Genomic DNA, 21,617 nt, shown 5'->3' on the forward strand with positions numbered 1-21,617 from the left:
GAGATAAAATCCAAACTCGATCCGACCTGAAATAATAAAAAATATTATTTTTATTTAATAAAAACAATGATTTAATTAAAAAAATAATATATAGAGGAATATTATTGTAATTATTCATAAATATATATAAGCTAAAATTATATTTTTTTTCGGGTCGGGTCAGGTCAGGTTTTTTCCCCTTAAACCTAAATCCGACTTGACTTGAGCCGAACATCACCTTTAAAAAAACGACCCAACCCGACCCGAACCAATTTTTTTTAAAAAAAATCCCGACCCGATTGGTTCAGGTCGGAACCAGTCAAGTTCGAGTCCCATGCCCATATCTCTACATACAATATATATAGTCAAGCCTTCAAAGTTACCATTATAATCAAATGACTGATTTATTATTTTTAAAATATTAGTGGAGAAATGAGAAAGTTATTTACAGATTAGTGACCATTCATGTAGTTTACCCATAAATAAATTAGAGACTGAATATATTTATTGTTCCTGCCTCACTAACCACATCCCCAACCATCCCCTCCCCACACCCAAAAAAAAAAAAGAAGGAATAGATTGATTCCCGCCATGGTGGCTAAGCTAGAGGTCCAAGAGCAGCAGCATCAGGAGGAACCTTGTTTAGTCGATTTACAGAAGGTCAAGTCTTTGATATGTGCCCTTAACTTCGTTTCTAGAAATCTTCCCCTCCCTCCCCATTTATTCGACGTCGTTTCCTCTATTTGTTTCGATGAACAAGAGGAAGGGCTTCTTGAGGTCATTGATAATGGAACCCATGTTGAATCTGGATCTGATGTGCCTGGACTTGCCCACACGACTTTGGTGAGTAATTTTGGATTCCCCCTTTTGATTTTTCGCTCGTCTTTCCGTACCAATGCAAATTGTTTTGCCTTGAATTTCCCCCCTCTTTAAGTTTGTTTTGTGTTAATTGTCTGATTTTATTTTCTTTCGTGTCAATTCCTCTTCATTTATGCTATTTCCTCGGATACCCTTTTGTTTATTTTGTTTGGGTTGTGACGGGGGTTATGAATTTGTTTAGTGGCTCAATCATTTAGTCTATAATTCGAAATTTCAGTTTAAAATCCCAGATTCGGGAGTGATTTTTCGAAATTAAATTTTATATGAATTTACTTTGAATACTGGTCAAGGTTTAATTTTTAAGTTAAATTTTTTTGCTCGAATAAATATTTTTTAAGTATCTTTCCATTAACTAAGATATACATATTTTTAAAGTATCGTAATTGTAATCAAATTACAAAATAACTATAGTACTATATTTTATTTTCTTAAAAGTTAGTATTTTCTTTTAAAGAAAAGATAAATAAATCACCAAATGTAGTTACTTAATTCATCTAATAACCTAAAAAATTCTCTGTGAATTTTGTATTTTTTTGTTTCTTTCGTATATACTCTTATTATTTTTGATGTTGTGCGAGGAATTGTTTTTGAATTTGTGGCACTTTCTTTTATTGATGAGATGGTGAGTTTTTGTTTTGTTTTTAAGTCTAATAACTTATTTTGAACTGTTATAGGGAGTAATAACATTCTCTTATTGTTTTTCCATTTTGCTGTTGAAAAATTTGAAATTTTCTGAGGATTCTGTTTCAGTAATAAGTAGCACCCCCCCCCCCATTGTTTGAATTGACTGAATTTGATTTCTCTACATTATTTGTAGGTTTTTAGTGTTGGCCGTTTCACATTGAAATTAGTTAATTTCGCAAAAGTTTCGTTGTCATTGCTGTGTGCAATAATTTCATTACTTCTAAATTGTAACTTATCATATATTTCCTTTTGCGTTCTTAAATTGATTTAATATGTGGCAGGATGATCCTTCTATTTCCGAGAAGGATGATTTATTGTGTGACCTTGATGGTGCACTATCAAAACAACGATCAAAATGCATGTCAGGTTTTAGCTTGGCAGAATCAAAGGAAAACCGCTACCAGAGCCACATCCATCATCGATTGAATGAACTTGAAGGTTATCATTCTACACAGGATCTTTACTAAGTATTCTGTATTTTTCTTTTTTACATAGTCATGATATGTTAAAATTAGTGATTGAAAATCATGTCATCTTTCTATTGCCATTACCGGCATCTATGAGTTTAATAGTAACAACATTTTGTTTCAAGTTTTATTTTGACTACCAGTTTAGAAGGATTACTTATGCACTTATGTTTTGAATCAGATTTGCCTTCAAACAGAGGGGAGGACTTGCAGACAAAGTGTTTACTTGAACTCTATGGACTAAAGGTAAACTAATGTGGTAAAGTTGTAGATATACACATAAACCCACATTTCCCTAGTGCTATGTGAACTCATTATTAATACTGGAAATGTGATCATCTGTTCTACTCAGGGATGGACCGGGGGGAGGTTTCAGTTGCCCCATGAAAATTTAAAATTACCATATATTTTAAATTTTTCTATGTATTTTTTATTGAAATTCTGTTTCGCCCCCTCCCCCCACCAATTCAGAATTTTAGTTCGCCTCTCCTAGAATTTTAGTTCATCCCCCTTAAGTTTAAGTTCTGCCCCCCCCCCCCCAACATAAAATCTTGCGTCCGTCCTTGGTTCTACTGTTTAGGCAGCTGTTAATTGATTGCACTATCATGAAGTTGTTTCTTCCCCTATAGACTGGATATGGAATTAATTTGTTTTACGATTTTGCTTTCTATCGTTACTATCTGCTAAGGACTTAGATTGATGATGATGAATAATTTTCTCTACTTCACTTTCTCTTGGTTTTGGTGAATGACATGGGACTTTTTCCCTGGCAGCTAGCAGAGTTGCAAAGCAAGATACGTTCTTATATAAGCAACGAGTTCTGGCTTCATGTCAACTGTGCATATCCTGACAAGCAATTGTTTGACTGGAGCATGGCGCGATTGCCTTTTCATCCGTATGGCATTTTTGTTCCATTTACTACAGAAGTAGATGATCAAACGAGAAAGAAACGGGATTATGAGGTCTTTTTGCTTTATCCACTAGTCATTTTAATGTCAGGTTGCTTGAGGGAGTGGGTATTAAAATCTACATTGATTTTTTATAACTCTGTACACTGAACTTCAACCTTATGGGATGAGATTGTGCACAGAAATTTGTGATTTCCGTTTAGTATTTACCTTTCAAATCATTTTTCCGTAGAGATCTCATTTCCTCACGTCTTCATTTATTTGGGTATGGGAGAGGCTATGTGATATAGCAATCAACAGGTGCAGAGATTTTCTAGAGGATTTATGAGAAAGGATAAAACTGCTAAGAGTGCTCAGTTAGATGACTCTTGGTATGGTAGAATCATAGGAACTAGGAAGCCCCCTTAATGAGTAATGCAAACCTTCGTATTAGGAGAAAATGAGGATAGATAACTTGTAGAATAAAAAATCGTAGCATGCTGTATCTAAAAGGAATATGTTTGTGTATATGAATATGTATATATTGATGTGTATTCACGTGTCAAAAGGAAATTGAAATTTCTCATGTGCTGTTGATGAAATGATATTTTTTTTTGCAGAGGCTATCGCGATTGAGAGAGGAGGAGAGGAACCATTTGGAGAATAGAAAGAAGAAATTTTTCTCAGAAATAGTTAATGCATTCCGTGACTTCCAATTGCAGATTCAAGCTACTCTAAAGCGTCGAAAACAAAGGAATGATGGTGTCCTGGTATAATGTTCTTTCTCTGTGGTATACTTTTACAGTGTTTTATCTTTCATATGGTAGGGATAGAGGGATGCAAAGTTTTGCTTTACTTAGTTAACGGGAAGAATATATGTAGAATTTTGTGGAACATGTTTGTCTTGAGCCAATATTGATCAAACTAATGGGAGGTGTTAGGTAACATATAAAACGACATCACTGATTTATTCTTTCAACAAAGGAGTGAGCTGGAGCACCACAGAGTGCTTACTGAAATCTATCGACAATATTCATTAAACTTTTTGATACAAACACTTACTTGCATTCTAATTAAGTCAGTATAACTGGTATAATTATTTATGATACTTCTCACACTCCAACAAAAAAATGTTTCTATTGTTTTTCTAGTAACTATTAGCATTAGGTTATTATATGCACTCTCGCTTACTCCTCGTCTCTCATTTATCAAAGGCTTACAATATGTTTTCAATCCAACATTAATTTCTCATAAAACAAAAGAAAATCTAGAAGAGTTAGTATGGAGAATGCCAGTACTAGGTCCTTCAATCAAACATTTTATAGTGGCTGATGTTTCCCAATTATTGAAACATCCTCAGTTATGAAAAATAGTTGAGCAAGCAAAGAAAAAAGATGGAGAGAACTAGTGAGAGAGAGAGAGAGTCCGTCAAAAGTTTGGGTCCTGGTGGTAACCTTAGAGAGGTTCATGGTGGAATTATTTGGTCAGCGTTCGTTGATAATCTTAGCAGGAGAGTGAGTCGTAGTGATTTATGGGCTCGTTTTAGTCATTTTGGTAAGGTTATTAAGGTGTTCATTCCGTTTATCAATAATAGACCGAAGTATAAGGCAAGCACGTTTGCTTTCGTCCATTTTGCAAGTAAGGAGGATCTGTGTAATGCAGTGGATAAGATGAACAACGTACTGATTGATGGGAGGAGGATTTTAGTGGCTGTAGCCAAATATGAGAAAATATCTGGGTCGAAGAGACAGAAAGATGGGAGGGTTGATGGAGTTAATAGTGCTGGTATCAGTGGGGGAATGGGTAGAAGTTTGCCTCCTCAAGCTGACAGGGTGAGGAGGATGGAGATGCTGGATAAGTTTCATGATGGGAGGTCCTACAAGGAGGCGGTGGTGGGGGTGTATAAAGAGTCAGAGGGTGTGCAAGAGGGTATTCATTTTAATTCGAAGGAGCTGAATAATTCTAAGGATGTTGCCATCCCAGTGGAGGATAGGGTCTGGCTTAGATCGTCTCTTACTGGTATCTTCAAAGATATTTTTGAACTTCATGTTGTGCAGAAAGCGTTAAGGAACGAGGGCATCAACGTAAAGATTGTTAGGTGGGGTTTTTCTAAGAATGCGTGCCTGGTTGTGTTCCAGTCGGTGGAAGAGAAGAAGTTAGCAATGGAAGGAAAATGGGAAGCTTTGTCCTTCTGGTTTGAAAGGTTGGAGCCGGTATTGGATGAGGAAAGCATTCCCCGAGCTTTTTGTACGATATCCATGATAGGAGTTCCTTTAAATTGCTGGTCGGTTCCGTTCTTCACTAGGGTGGTATCCAGGTGGGGCAAGTTAGTGAAGATTAAAGATGAAACTGCTCAGAGAGTGGACTGCAGAGTTGCACAGATGCTTCTTAGGGTAGTCAGCCCTTTTGACATCCCTGATCATACTTCAGTTATTACGAATGGAAGGAAATTTCTGATAAAAATTAAGGTGGATGGGGGGGATGATTTCTTTCCTGACTTCTCAGATCTGGCTGAAGAGGTTGTTCTAGAGGATCCTTCGGTGGAGAACTCCTCCGGATGGAGCACAGAGGATGGGCAGGCACAGCATGGAGGTCACGTGGGGTGTCAGGAAGTGTCAGAAATCCATAATAGGGTGCTAGAGTGGGTTGCAGACTCACAACGTGGTATTGTCACAGATTCCGAGAGAGTTGACTTCTCTCCCAATGAAAAGTCGGAAGATCTTTTTGAAAGTAAGGAAAGCGGGAAAAGTATGGGGGGGGATCTTTTTAAGCTTGATAATGTTGACCGGGAGAGTGGGCCTAACTCAGGCCTTGGAGGGCTTCAGTTGGCTGGTCTGGAGCAAGAATACTGCCCAAACTCTATGGGCCATAGTCCTTTTTCATCAGATACAGTTAAGGACCTAGTAGGGGCTGAAGCTGGAGGAGGGGCTCCGGTTGGTTTAAAGTTGATAAGTTTAAGAGATGGTTCACAAACCTGCTCTGCAAGTTCGTTATCCATGAAGACTGCTCCGGTTGGAAGGAAATTCATCAGAAGTCATAATAAAACTTATAGTAGGTCGAAGTCTAGAAAGATCTGGAATCAGGTTGTGAAAACTTGTAATAATGTGCAGGATCGTAAGGAAAAGTCACGAGGGGTGTTCAATGGTGAGACAGGAAGAGATTTAAGTTCTAGAGGTTGTCTTTCTGATGTTCCCGAGGCTGCTGGTTTTTCGATAAAGGAATTGGACAGTTCTTGGGTGAGCAGACCATACAGGAGAATTAAAAGGTCTCTATTTAGGGAAGCTGTTGATCATGCTAGTGTTGATACTGTTTCCTCATCAGCCTTTCCTTTGCTGGTTGAGGAAGCAATTGCTACATGGGAAATTAGTAAGATGCTGGGGATATCTTTCAAGGAGGGGAAGGAAGCTTTTATACAAAAGATTGTTGAATTGGAGAAAGGGTTGTGTGGGGCTATTTGACCTTGAGATTTGTATGTGGGAGTTCTGGGTTCTTTTTGTTTGAGTATCATGACTAAGCTAAGTATCTTGTCTTGGAACGTTAGGGGTCTGGGTAAAAAAGAGAAACATAGAGTTGTGCAAAAACTTGTTTATGAGAAGAAACCGTCGTTTCTTTTTCTTCAAGAAACAAAACTTGAAAAATTACCAATGTCTTTTTTAAGGAGGAGTGGTTTGAATGGGTTGCAGGGGTTTGTTGAGTCTCCAGCAATAGGTTCATCTGGAGGTATGTTAAGTTGTTGGGATGATAATTTTTTTGAGATTGACGATCAGTTTATTCATAGGAGGTTTATTGCTGTTTTTGGAAAGATCAAGTCTAATCACCTTAGGTGTGGCTTCATTAACGTTTATGGCCCGTCTGTGGAGGAAGAGAAGGTTGCTTTTTTTGATGAACTGGGACTGTTTTTAAACGGGTTCAGTATTCCTTTGTGTGTGGGAGGGGATTTCAATGCCTATTTGAATGAAGAGGAGAAGTTAGGCAGAGGTCATAACAGGAATTCACTGGAAATTTTTAATCATTTTATTCAGCAAACGGGACTTATTGATTTGCCTCTTGTTGGGGGGAATTTCACATGGAGCAGTTATCGGGATTTGCCGACGGTTGTAAGACTAGATAGGTTTCTGGTGAACTGTAATTTCTCAGCAGAATTTTCCGGTATCAACCAGTTTCTTTTGCCTAAATCTATCTCCGATCATAATGCAATTTTCCTGGAGAGGGGGGCAGATAATTGGGGTAAGAGACCATTTAGGCTGTTCAATTATCTACTGTCTGAGGATGGTTTTGAGAAGATGGTTGTTGAGTCTGTTAAGCTGTTCAAAGAAGAAAATTCAAGAGCTGGAATTTTGAGTATGCTTAGGAATACAAAGTCTGCCATTAAGTGCTGGTCTGGAGATAGAAATCAATTTCCTAAGAAGGACATCTCTATGTTAGAGGACAAAATTCATCAGATTGAAAAGGGATGCAACATCATCCTCCTTCCAATGATGTTGTCATTTCGACAGAGTTGAGGCTTTTGAGAAATGAACTTTGGAGACTTCTTAGAATCGAAGAGCAGATTTGGGAACAAAAGTCTAGAGAGAAGTGGGTCAAAGGGGGTGACCGAAATTCAAAGTTTTTTCACACTTGCGCTTCCATTAGGAGGAGGTTGAACTCTATGTATGCTTTAAATGTTGATGGTGTTATCACCAAAGATCCAGGTCTTATCAAGTCTAGGGTCAGGGAGCATTTCTTTAAAGCGTTTAATTGTTGCTCAACAATGGAAGTGGAGGGTATTAACTTAGAGTTCGCAAATATTTCCCTGCAACAGAACCTATTGCTAGAGAAGGACTTTACGGAAGATGAGATTTGGGGGACCATTAATTCTTGTGATAGTAATAAAGCCCCTGGGCCAGATGGGTTGAACTTGGGTTTCTTTAAGACCTTCTGGCTTAGCTTGAAAGGTGACATATTGAAATTCTTCCACAACTTCTATTTGGGTAAGGAATGGGAGCATGGTATTAACCATTCCTTCTTAACTCTCATACCGAAAGGTTCTAATGTTGGGAGTTTAGATGATTTCAGACCTATCTCCCTTGTAGGTGGGATGTATAAGATCCTATCTAAGTGCCTCGCGAGAAGATTGAGATGTTGCATCAATGATATAATCAGTGAGTCTCAATTTGCTTTCATTCCTGGGAGACAAATTTTGGATTGCTCTTTTATTGCTAATGAAGGAATTGATTTATGGAGGAAGCGAGGGTTGAAGGGTTGTGTATTTAAGGTAGACTTTAAAAAGGCTTATGATTCGGTAGATTGGGACATTTTATTTAAAGTTATGGCGAAGATGGGGTTCGGTTCTAAATGGTGTAGTTGGATCCGGATGTGTGTGTCAACTGCTTCGGTGTCAGTTTTAGTTAATGGGGTCCCTACTGATGAATTTCCTATGGCTAGAGGCCTCCGGCAGGGTTGTTCCCTGTCCCCTCTGTTGTTTAACCTTGTTGGAGAACTGCTTAACCTGATGCTTCGTAAAGCAGTATCTTCGGGCCTTTTCAGTGGTCTGGTGGTTGGTAAAGACGAGACCTCAGTCAACTTATCTCATCTGCAATTTGCAGATGACCTAATCATTTTCTGTAGTGCTTCGAAGACCCAGATTGTTAATGTTAAGAGGATCCTTCGGGTGTTCGAAATTATGACTGGTCTGGAACTTAATCTGTCTAAGAGCAGATTATTTGGGATTAATATTAATGAGGAAGAGCTTCTTCAGTGGGCTAATGCTATTGGATGTCCTGTAGGACATTTTCCTGCAGAATATTTAGGGCTGCCTCTTGGTGCTAAGAGAAACTCTATGATGTTGTGGGATCCGGTAGTTCAAAAGTTTCATTCAAAGCTAGCCGGATGGAAGGCGAAGACTCTATCAATGGCAGGGAGGTTGGTATTACTGAAGGCAGTTTTGGGTTCCCTTCCTATCTATTTCATGTCCCTTTTCAAGATGCCTGCTTCGGTGAGTGTTAAGCTGAATTCCATCATGGCCAGATTCTTATGGGGAGGAGGAGTGGAGGCTAGGAAAATCCATTGGGTCAATTGGACAAAAGTTTGCTCCGATAAAAGTGTTGGAGGTCTTGGTGCTATGAATATAAGTCTGATGAATAGAGCTCTCTTAGGGAGATGGTCTTGGAGGTTTGCTAACGATAAAGACTCAGTGTGGAAGAAGGTTATTTGTTGTAAATATAATTTGGATCCCAGTTTACTGCTGTTTAACGAGAAACTTCCTACACATGCTTCTTGGATTTGGAAATCGGTGGTCCTCAACCATTTCAAAAATGATCAGTTTGGAGCAAAGTTTCGTAGCAACTTTAAAGTCAGAGTGGGTGATGGAGGGAGCATTAGATTTTGGTGGGATAGGTGGGCACATGACTCCCCACTTAAAGTGATTTTTCCGAGGTTGTATGTGCTGTCTATAAATAAGAATGGGAAGCTTTATGAGTTTGGGGAATTTCGATCTTCAGTTTGGTCTTGGCATGTTAATTTGAGAAGGAATTTGAGTGAATGGGAATTGGTTCAGTACTCTGACTTAATGACCCTAATCCACAATATACCTCTTTCTCAGGAGTTATCGGATGGGTTGGTCTGGTTTGGCAATGGGGAAGGTGTCTATACTGTTAGTTCGAGTGTTAAGTCATGCAGGCCTGTTGGTATAACAGACCCCTTTTGGAAGAAGTATGTTTGGAGGGGAACGGTGCCTCCTAGAGTGGAGGTCTTCTTGTGGCAGGTCGTGCACCAAAGATTGCCAGTTAAAGTTGAGCTAAAGAGGATAGGAGTTTCAACTATTGTGGATGTTGCTTGCCCCTTTTGCGGAGAGGCGGATGAAACCTCAGCACATTTATTCTTTTCTTGCTTGGTGGTGTGGTCCTTATGGAATAAATTTTTGTTTTTCTGGGGAGTTTCCTCAGTTTTTCAAGACAATGCTCACAGCTTTATGGTCGCTTGGGATGAATTGGTACCTAATTCGAAAATTTGGTCCTTCATTCCGGGGGTGGTTTTATGGACAATGTGGAAGGGTAGGAATGCAATTGTGTTCGAGGGGGGGAAGGTAGATCAGATTGATTTATTCTTTTTGGCAAGGTGTAGACTGGCGGCTTGGTTCTTAGCTTACTACAAGGCTGTATCTATCCCTAAGGACTCTCTTATTTGTGACCCTTCACTTGGGGATTGCTGCTCCTTATTAAGCTCTCCTATTATCAAAACTGTGTCCTGGTCTAAACCTCCAGAAGGATTTATTAAGATGAATGTGGATGCGGCTGTGACTGAAGATTGGAGGAAGAGTGGTGTTGGGGGCATTCTTAGAGATCATGATGGTTCGGTGGTGGGCTCTTTTCAAGAGGCTGCTGGTCCAGGTCCTCCTGTTTTGTTAGAACTCAAGGCAATTATGAAAGGGTTATCTTTCTTTGACTCGATCCAGCAGCGGTTTAAGGAAAGGTTAATTGTTGAATCAGACAGTAAATTAGCAGTGGATTGGGTCAAGAACATCGACCGTTGTCCCTATGTTTACTTAGACATTGTGACAGCTATTGTTGGCAAGGTTAATGGACTGAATAGTAGTATTAGATGGGTTGCTAGGTCTGCCAATGTTGAGGCTGACAGTTTAGCTAAGGCTGGTATTGGATAGATCTCTGGGTTTTTAGTTGGGTTTCTATTAGGTTTTGGGTTGCTTATTTGAATTATAGATTGTATGGTTGTTTTAACTCTTTGTAACTTGTGGTTATCAATGAATTAATGAGGCACTCTTTTCCTCCTTCCGCTGATTAAGGAGCACCTTGTGATCCGTTAATCATGAAGGGGGTTTTTAAAGAGGCCTACCTTTCCTATCAAAAAAAAAAACATCCTCAGTTAATATTATCTAGAGCTATGTTTCTTGGACTTGGGCGTAAATGTAAGCACATATTTTAGAAAAAAGGAAGACTTATGTGAAACATGTTGCTCAGTTAATCTTCTTTTCTAATTCTAACAATGCTTTATATATTTCTATTGTTGGATTTAACATCACTTACAAATAGCTATATTCATCATGCCATTTGGTATAAATCACAAGGGGACTATAACATAAGTTTGGTATTTTTAACAGGCATGGCATGGAAGGCAAAGACAACGTGCTACGAGAGCTGAGAAATTGAGGTTCCAGGCCCTGAAGGCTGATGATCAAGAAGCATATATGAGATTAGTGAAGGAGAGCAAGAATGAACGATTAACTATGCTTCTTTCGGAAACAAATAAGCTCCTTGTTAATTTAGGAGCTGCTGTTCAGCGTCAGAAAGATGCTAAACATTCAGATGGTATTGAAGATTTGAAGGATTTAGATTCTGATTCACCTGAGTTGGATGCTTCGAAGGATGGAACTCCTCAAGATTCACTTCCTGAAGAAGATATAGATGCCACTGATTCTGATCAGAATGATGAATCCAGTGATCTACTTGAAGGTCAGCGGCAGTATAACTTGGCTATTCACTCAATTCAGGAAATGGTAAGATTATAAACCTTGTTATCTGTATCCTTGTGTAAAATGTTTTCATTTTTAATGTTTGGCCTGGACCATTGAGTTTATATGGGGCCAAAGGACGATTGGCATGTGATTCTTAGAATTCCATTGTGCTGTGAAAGGTGGGAACAATATGTATGTCTACTTGCTGGCAAATTCATGGTTATAAAAACGGTTTAAATGCTTTAGTTGCTTTTAACTATTAGAAAATTATTTCAAGGTACTTCCAATATGTTCATTTGCTATCTCTTAGTCTTGGATTCCTTCTTTTTGAACACAAATATAGATTATTCTTGGTATTGTGGTCATTACTGGTTGTGGCTAATTTGCTAATGAGAGTATACTGTATACTCAATAATATAACACAGGTCCAGGTTGATGCCTGGTAATTGTCATTCCTCTACCAATTGTCAGTATTAGCTCCTTGGTATCCACCCAATTGCTACCATATGATATCTTATTAATTATTTTCTATTTGCATTGCAAACCATCCATGTTCTCAATATTTGTTATGTTTTAATTTCTGTATAATTTTTTTTTGGAAGAAGCTGGTAAATTTGTGCTCTGTAAACAGGTAACGGAGCAACCGTCCATGCTTCAAGGTGGAGAGTTAAGACTGTACCAGTTAGAAGGGCTCCAATGGATGCTTTCTTTGTTCAATAACAACCTTAATGGAATTTTAGCTGATGAGATGGGGTTGGGGAAAACAATACAGGCAATTTCATTAATTGCATATCTCATGGAGAACAAAGGGGTGACTGGGCCCCACTTGATAGTGGCTCCAAAAGCTGTATTACCAAATTGGATCCATGAATTTTCGACATGGGCTCCTAGGTACGCAATTATTTTTTGAAAACATCTCTTTCTCTCGTGCATGGGAACATCAACACATGCACACATTTATTCAAAAGTTTGCATTTGCTTTTCTACATGTAATTAATAATTTGAAATTTCTTAGGCATTTTCTTCTTGTTTCAGCATTCATGCGGTTCTTTATGATGGACGTTTGGACGAGAGGAAGTCAATGAGGGAAGAAATATCAAGAGACGGAAATATTAATGTTTTGATCACACACTATGATCTTATTATGAGAGATAAAGCATTCTTGAAGAAGATACACTGGTACTACATGATTGTTGATGAAGGCCATCGGTTAAAGAATCACCAGTGTGCTCTTGCACGAACCCTTATTTCTGGGTATGATGATAACCTTTATGTTTGTTCTTTCTGCCAAATTGTAATCATGTGATTTTGGAAGGTTATACAGCCACTTTTTCCTACCATTTTGTGTTGGTATTCTTGATCCTATAGATGTCTCGCATCTACATTTTACCTTGTATCTCAGAGGCCTTCAGTTTAGATTGTATTGCATAACATAATTGATTAGGAAGGGGCCTTACTAGCTTTCAGGTTTTCAGATAACATGTGACTTTTAACGACTAGTTCACTCTTATGTAGAAACGTAACAGAAGACAGAAAATTAAGAAACTGAAACAACAAATTGTTTGTCTTGTATTTTCCTCCTGTTTCTTCTTTTTTTCCTTTCAATCTAGAACCCCAATCAATCCTTTCCTTCTTTGGAAGTCACCTATTATACCACTAACCAAATATAAATGTCGGATATCTTCTATTTTTTCTGCGGAGTCACCCCTGCTTTGGGAAGCGGTGAAGGAGAGTTATAGTTGGCTGTAGGGATTCAGATATATATATATATATATATATATACACACACATAGATAGAAGAACTATCTACTAATTATGCTATGTAGTGTGTTGCTTTGGTTTGCCTGGAAAATCTATTAATGCCATATGCCACTTGACTTATATTATTGCTTTGGCTTAAATGTTGGCATACAATACTTCAAAGTCCTTCCTCCTTTTGTGCTATTGAGTTCAGAACGCCTTCTGAAGACAAACTGCTTGAGGTTGCTTTGAGAACAATTCGAAGTGAAGTTTCTCTAGTACTTTACCTTTTGAGACATAAGGCTAAAATATTTCACTGCATTTATTGCATTATGAAAGATACATTATTTCTAAGATAACTATCATTATGAGTGTTTCCAATTACTGGAGAATTGAGAATGTCATCTTATATTTTATATTAGGTCTTTGAAAGAGAATGGGAAAGGCTGTTGTAATTGAAATTTCACTTCTGTGCAGCTATCAGATCCAGCGGAGACTTCTGTTAACTGGAACCCCTATTCAAAATAGTTTACAAGAATTGTGGTCCCTCCTTAACTTTCTGCTCCCAAACATTTTCAATTCAGTTCAGAATTTCGAGGATTGGTTTAATGCGCCATTTGCAGATCGTGGTGATGTTTCTCTTAACGATGAAGAACAACTCTTGATTATTCGTCGTCTCCATCATGTAGGTCTACATTAGTTTCAAACTGTCTTATCTATCCTTAGACTTCTTAATATTGAATAAAATTTCTTGATTGTCAGGTTATAAGGCCGTTCATCTTAAGGAGAAAAAAAGATGAGGTGGAGAAATACCTTCCTGGAAAATCCCAGGTTATACTCAAATGTGATTTGTCAGCATGGCAGAAAGCATACTATCAGCAAGTAACAGAAAAGGGCAGGGTCGGGCTAGACAATGGTTTGTAGATTCTGTTTTCATGTGATCAAAGCTATTTTGATGGTTTATCACACGTGATCTATTTGTCAAAAATCTGTACTTGTGTTCTTTGAATCATATTTGTTAGGTTGGGATTTTCTTTTTATGGTATGTGTTTTTGGTAGTAAGTATTAATTTAAGGGGATTCACATTGTTTCCAAACTGCTAAGTGACTAGTTTCTAGTTACTGACATTTTCTTCAAAAAGTATTGATGGGTAGGTACAAATGTACCATGTGAGTTACCATATATCTACCATACAACCTTCTCAAAGGCAGCTGAGTTACAGTATTATGCTTCTTAATGCTCCGAGTTGTATCCATCTTCTCTGATCTTTTCCATATCCCTTTATCAGTTTTAGACTACTCGAGTTTTAATCTTGGACTCTTTCAAATTTGAGTTCATTTGAACTGCATTATATTGTTTCCTGCTTAGTGGTGGTATCATCTTACTGGAACATGAAAGCAAAAATAGTTGCCAATTGGTTAATAAGTCTAAATTTTTTTAGGGTCTGGGAAATCAAAGAGCCTCCAGAACCTGACGATGCAATTGAGGAAGTGTTGTAACCATCCATATCTCTTTGTGCCTACCCTCAATATGTGGCAGAAAGAGGAGATAGTTAGAGCATCAGGGAAGTTTGAGCTCCTTGATAGGTTGCTCCCAAAACTGCACAGAACCGGCCACCGTGTCCTGCTCTTCTCCCAAATGACTCAGCTCATGAACATCCTTGAAATATATCTGAGACTCAACCATTTTATGTATCTTAGACTTGATGGTTCAACAAAGACAGAGGAAAGAGGCACTTTGCTTAAGAAGTTCAATGATCCAGACTCTCCTTATTTTATGTTTCTATTAAGCACTCGTGCTGGAGGTCTTGGGCTGAACCTGCAGACAGCTGACACCGTAATAATTTTTGATAGTGACTGGAACCCCCAAATGGACCAGCAAGCAGAGGATAGAGCCCATCGGATAGGACAGAAGAAGGAAGTCAGGGTTTTTGTGCTGGTTAGTGTCGGGTCAATTGAAGAGGTTATTTTGGAGCGTGCAAAGCAGAAGATGGGTATTGATGCTAAGGTCATCCAGGCTGGATTGTTTAATACAACTTCCACAGGTCTGTTGTGCTTGATTTGATTTTATCTGTGATGCATGTAAAACAATATAAAATCAGCTTGGCATGAGTTAGAATAAGGAATGTTTCCTCGTTCTGTCGTGTTATATTTGATAATCAGCAGTTGCAAGATCTACAGGGTATTGTTGGATATTTATGTGTTTGCACGGTGTGTATGGTTTCGTATCTTTGTGTGCGCATGTGTATGCATATAGGTGGGACAGTAAAACACGGGGAATGTCGAAGCAACTGCTATCCGAACCCTACTCTACCCTAACCTTCCTTTGACATTTAACACTACTTAGTTTTGTTTCTGTCATATCATGTATGTTTTTACCATCCAATTTGTTAAAATATGTTTACTGTTCTCTCTGTAAAATATAAACCATTTGAACTGGTTGGAGTTGGAATCGAAGCAATTTTTATTTTCATCTATCACATGACAACAACTCTTCTCATTTGCTTTGATTGTGTTCCTGTTCGAGTAAATTCAATACCATGCTAACGTGATCATCTTCACTTATGCAGCTAAGGACAGAAAAGAAATGCTGGAAGAAATTATGCGGAGAGGAACAAGTTCGCTTGGAACAGATGTTCCAAGTGAGAGGGAAATCAACCGACTCGCAGCTCGCACAGAGGACGAGTTCCGATTGTTTGAGAAAATGGATGAGGAAAGAAGAGCGAAGGAGAATTATCGGTCTCGTCTCATGGAAGACCATGAGGTACCTGAGTGGGTGTTTGTACTTAACGATGATGATAGGAAGGGCAAAGCTTCCGAAAGCAATGTTGAATTAGGGAAGCGAAAAAGAAGGGACGGGAATTATTACCCAGATACGATGAGCGACTTACAGTTCATGAGGGCCGTGGAGAATGCGGAAGACATGGAAAAGAAGTTACCGAGCAAAAGGAGGAGAAAAGACCATGAGAGCAATGAGCTGGGTAGCAATAACATAGGAGGAGACTTCCAGAATGACAATATGGCAGCTTTAAGTGAAGAAACAAGTGAAGATACTACCTATGGTTCATCAGCTCCAAAGAAACCCGAATATCGAGTCGAAAGTTCTGAGCATCATGGTGGAGGAAGTTTATGGAATGAACGAATACTTGCATGGAATAGTATTAAGAAGAAGAAGAGATCAAGCTATGTTTTCCCAAGTTCATCCACAGATTCTAGAGGGCAGAATTACAATGGAAGAGGAAATGGATGGGCTTGAATTCTGAGGCTGTAAATTTCCTATTCCCGCATAGTCAATTTGATCCTAGAAATGACTTCCCCTAGTGTGTTATTATGTATGTACCATCAAGTTATTCCTCTGGTTTAATTTCCCTCATTAAATTCTAGAGTTTAGATTATGCATTTTCCAATAATATGTGTCATCATGTATTTTTCTTTTAAAAGCAAATTAATTAATGTCTAACAGTAGATCAAGTTTCTTTATTTTATATAATATCTTTGTAATATTTGTATATATAATATCTCAAGTTGTCACTAGGTTTTTCAACTCTTTTATTAGTTTTGGATGATTATAAGGTAATATCCGTTTAGAATTTAACTAAATGATAATATATATACTTTATAAATGTAGTTGTTCGAGCTTAAAATCTATTGAAAAATAATATTATTTTATCATTGATATTATTTGATGGGTTCATCATGTTATATAGAGATGTATCTGGTTACATATATTTAAGTGAGTTTGAATATTAATTTAATAAATTGATTTTTTAGAGGAATAATGCATGCGAGAAAAAAAATAAAGAAAATAGTCTGGAGAAACAAACTTGTAGTCTTAGGCGATTGTCATTTAAAGGATATTGTTCCACTACTCTTCCTCCATATTTCTCTGCGGCGGTTACCATTCTCTTGGGTGGTTTTCAAATTTGTTGCGTTTATGGCCGCACTACACTGTCATTTTTAGTTATATTTTATTCTATTTACTATAATAATACTCTTGGCCTTTTTAGTTCTTAAGTTTTTTCTCCTCCATGTTTAATGTTCGGAGCCGTTGGTGGGTTCAGTTTTTAAACGCCGTCGCTTCACTGATTAATAGTTTTGTTTATATGCTATCTCTAAGCGATCATTGTTATATTTTATTTTCTATAGTCTCAACTGTATTTATTTAGTCTGTAATTAACAAGACGTTTATTGATATGAGTTTTAATAAATGAAATTCTCTGGTTATTTTCATAAAAAGGTATATCGTTCAAAAAATTTGTGCTTTCGAGAAATTTGTATTGGAGTCTATGTTACTGAAAGTATGAATTTCTTTTAAAAAATAATTTTTATTAAAATTCGTCTCGTTAAAATGATGAATTCGTCCTCCAGTATAACAATGGTTCTATGTTATACATTTATTTTCTGCTTGACTAGTGCATTTTCTTAATTTTTTTTTCGCATGAGTTATTTGACTTAAAAAGCCAATTACTTAGTATGGAATATTTTTGATCTCATGACATGATTCGAATCTAAACCACCGACATGGCTTTGAAATCAACTTGATTCGAATAAGTTTGTGGTGGAAGTTGAATCTGGGAATGAAGACTCGTTGAAACCTATTCACGGATCAACTCAGACATTTATAAAATGGTGTACCATAACAGCCCACGTAACATCAATGGCAGCTGACCATTAACTTATCATCATTCAAAATCTTCTGCATCTTTTTTTCCTGCATTTGATGGTGTGACAGACAAAATATGAAAGTTTAAGCTACGGTTTTCATAATTACTAAGATTCCAAACACGAGGCACAGAATCAATATAGCCCTATTCACTGATCTATACACTTATGCAGAATTTTATATTAAAAAAGGTAAATTTTAAAATTTAAAATTTTAGGTAATAAATATAAATTTATAAAATTTTAAGAATAAAAAATATATTTTTAATTAAAAATACATAAAATATAAAATATATGACAATTTTAAATTTTTATAGGAACGACTGCTCTCACCCGTCCCCTCTCAGTCCATCCTGCATACATGCGTTTTACTTTTTTATATTGTTCAATATATGTGTCTTATATATATTTGAATTTCTTTTTTTTATTAATCTAGGTTAAATATAAAAATTATTTATTTAAAGACTCACAAGCATTTGATATTGTTCATAGATCTCAAGGAACACCAACAATTCTTTAATTATAGAGGTCGTTCCATTTGTGCATATACATTCAAATTTCAAAAGTAATTATACTATTTTAAAATTTAAAATTTAGTGTCTAAACAATAATTTTATAATGATTTAAATAATAAATTTAACATATGTAAATTTATATATAATTTTATAATGATTTAAACAAACAAAAATAACATAAATAAAAACATGATAATGAAGATAACATATACATATAAATATATCAAAATTTACATAAAATAAATAAGGGTAAATTACAAATTTAATAATTTAACTTTACTTTTACTCATTTTACTTTTATACGTTAAATCTTTTTGGTTACTCACTTTTTTTTCTTAACTGCGTGATGAAATGGCTTTTTTAATTAATTTTTTAACTGCTACATAGGAATTGATTAATATTTTATTAATATTACTTTTTAATATTTCTGCACCAATAGAGAAATGAAGCTTTAGTTAGGGTAGACGACCGGTGAAATCAAGATGAGAAACAGAACATACAAGGAAAGAAAGAATCATGATGAAGAAATAGTTGAAATCAGAGAAGCATCTTTTCCCCCCTATTTTTGTTTCTATTTGGTTCAACACCATGAATTTTAATCGAGACCTTTTGACTATTCGTCATTCGATCTCCTTCATTCATCGTCAGATTGAACCCAAATGGAAGCATGTTAGTCTTCTCGTCACTGCATGTCTCCTCACTGTTCGGATCTAGAAGATAATCCTCTGAACATTGGTGACTACTTCTAGCTAAACATGGGTAGACTTCTTATTAATTCTCTTTTCTTTTTTTCCCTTTTTTGCAGGTTCATTTTTATTTGGGTTTAGTTGTTTGGATTAGAGAAAATTAATGAAGAGGTTTAGGAATTGAGATGTTTTGGTAGCTTCAAGGTGATGATGTGATGATGGTCGTGTTGGGTAGAGGGTGATTTTGAAGGTTATACGGGTAGATGGTAATGTGGCAGTGGGTATGGGTGTGGTAATTCTAATGAGCTTTTTAAGGTGAAAATGCTAAAGGTTGATGGTGATTAGGGTGGATGTACTGTGGGTGGTAGGGGTATCCAATGGTGGTTGAAGGTTACCGAAGATTATAGAACAATGAGATTATATTGGGTTCTCAAGAGCCTTTTTTTTATTTTTTTTGCAGTTTGCTTCTTTTACTAAATCCTTTTTTTTTTCTTCTTTTCTTTGCTCGGTCATCGGTGTTTGAAATTTGGATTCATTCCGTGTAAACCCATAACACGTATACAACTCAAAATACGAGTTAATGATGTTACATCAATTTTACAGACATTCATTAATCATAAACACTTAAAAATTTGTTTCATTTCAAAACTTTCATTTTTCAACTTTAAATTATTTTATCAATCGTAAAATCATAAAATAATAGTTAAATTTTCAAAATGAATCCAATTTTAGACAATAATTATGCAATTTAATGTTATATTCAATAAAATATTTAAAAAACTACCTAAATACTGCTTAATTAGAAAAACATTTTAAAAATATAAATGTACCTAATTATATACTATTCAATTATAAATACGAATATAATTAGACTAGTAAAAAATAAATTGTCCTAGTTTACTATTACAAACCATTTAATACAATTATGATAAATCAACATATAGATATAATATACATGTCACTAATAAGCTAAAGGTAAGATGTATTATTGATACTATATTATGTATGATTTTCTGAAAAGAGGCTCAAAAGGCTCCTCACTTCACATTCCTTTCTCTATTTGAACCTACGAATGAAAATCGTCACGTGCTAAGTAAAACTTAGTGAGACAAAAACATAGCTAAAGGTAAGAAAAAAAAAATATTAATATCATAATGTAATATAGACATAAAACTATAATTTAAAAGAAAAACATTAAAACTTCAAACCGAACTATATATGTCGTTTTCCTCTTGAAACCTGAAAATCATTATTTCATGATTTTATCAAAAATCGTGTAAGTCAACATTAAATATAACAAATAATTCTTGTTCTTTTTATTCATACATATTTTTTAACTTTCATTTCATTTCATTTCCATATTCCTTTCTTTCATATATCTATAGTAAATTTCACAATTACTTTTATAGCTCCATGTATACGTAAAAGAATGCAAGGTACATGAGTCAGATGAGTATGAGCAATAAGTACTTCAGTACTAACATCGCAATCAGAATATGCACTCCAAGTGCATTCATATCATTTGCACCAACGGTGCTACACATCATGTACAAAAATGTATCAGATCATAATCATAATCACTCCACCTCATGGTATGCCAATTGTACATATGACTCTCAATGCAACATACAATGGGCTTTTAGAACATATATTGTTTGTTTCATAATCAATATTTCAAATTCAGAATTATTATTATTATATCATCGTCAAAATAGAACTTGGGCAGTTCATACTTGAAAAATAATCCATAATTAAAGTATAAAACATACTTGAAAAATAATATGTGGTTGACTTATCGCAAGTCGTCCTTGTACAAAATAATTAAATAAAGAAACTGCACTCACTTTGACGTTTTATAAATCAAAATTATAAGTCTCATTAAGCTTTAAGTTTAGTTCTTTGCTTCAATTACTTCGTCTATTAAATTTATCAAAATTTCATACTTTGGCAGTTTGCACAACCTTCAAAGAAGTATTATTTTGTATTAATATACATACTTAAAAAATTATTCCGTTTGTACCTATGGAAACTAGACTTGAATAAGAATCTAGCCATATAAGGTATTTCTCTTAGTTAAACTTGTACAATTTATAGCGAATTTTCAAAGTTGACTTACAAAAACTATTTTGAACAGAATCTGTTGTCCTGTTTTCTGACCTATCATCGATTAAAATTCATATCTTTTTGTGTACACCTCAAAATCAATAGTCTTTTATTTTAAAAAAAAAACTAGACTGATGTAAGAATCCAACAATATAGAGTTCATCCTCTAATCACTTTTGTATAATTTATGGTGATTTTCTAAACTTACTATTCAAATCAAAATTTCTAGACAACTTACCTTAATTAGCTCCGTAGCTTATTCCATAATTCTATTAGCTTACCAAATAAACTTATATGCATGAATCACAAATCACATAATATTTAGGAGTCACTTCTTACCATAGTAGCTCCGTTATTGGCTCATCGCAAGCCAATGTTCATTCAATAACATAAATACAAATTAAATATGCACTCACCTTTGTCGCACTATTGAACCTTCTCTACTATAGTCTTCTCAATCCTACACTTTTTCCTTCCCTTTCGAGTTACTTGGATCACTAGATTTATTGTGGTCTGACGACATCATATAATAACATAAAATATTAAAATTATATGTTAGTATCGAAC

At 35.9% G+C, this 21,617-nt stretch overlaps 1 protein-coding gene across 1 annotated transcript; it reads left to right on the forward strand.

Annotated features, from left to right (window-relative positions):
* Positions 1 to 523: 523 nt before the first annotated feature.
* On the forward strand, positions 524 to 16,487 carry LOC120197725 (probable ATP-dependent DNA helicase CHR12). Its single transcript, XM_039199143.1, has 12 exons — positions 524 to 822; positions 1,824 to 1,980; positions 2,191 to 2,255; positions 2,783 to 2,971; positions 3,517 to 3,666; positions 10,992 to 11,387; positions 11,977 to 12,236; positions 12,381 to 12,599; positions 13,563 to 13,770; positions 13,848 to 14,001; positions 14,527 to 15,129; positions 15,655 to 16,487. Exons 1-12 carry the CDS (start codon positions 571 to 573, stop codon positions 16,338 to 16,340), a joined length of 3,339 nt encoding a protein of 1,112 aa, XP_039055074.1. The 5' UTR covers positions 524 to 570; the 3' UTR covers positions 16,341 to 16,487.
* The last annotated feature ends 5,130 nt before the right edge of the window (positions 16,488 to 21,617 follow it).

Source organism: Hibiscus syriacus, unplaced genomic scaffold, assembly GCF_006381635.1.
Source record: "Hibiscus syriacus cultivar Baekdansim isolate YM2019G1 unplaced genomic scaffold, ASM638163v2 tig00117048_pilon, whole genome shotgun sequence".
Classification (NCBI taxonomy): domain Eukaryota; kingdom Viridiplantae; phylum Streptophyta; class Magnoliopsida; order Malvales; family Malvaceae; genus Hibiscus; species Hibiscus syriacus.

Excerpts from the sequence above, each read along its gene's own strand:
- LOC120197725 (XM_039199143.1), top strand. The coding sequence starts at position 571 with ATGGTGGCTAAGCTAGAGGTCCAAGAGCAGCAGCATCAGGAGGAACCT. Across the intron at positions 12,237-12,380 it reads TTTTCGACATGGGCTCCTAG|CATTCATGCGGTTCTTTATG; the intron begins GTACGCAATTAT and ends TTCTTGTTTCAG. Across the intron at positions 15,130-15,654 it reads GTTTAATACAACTTCCACAG|CTAAGGACAGAAAAGAAATG; the intron begins GTCTGTTGTGCT and ends TCACTTATGCAG.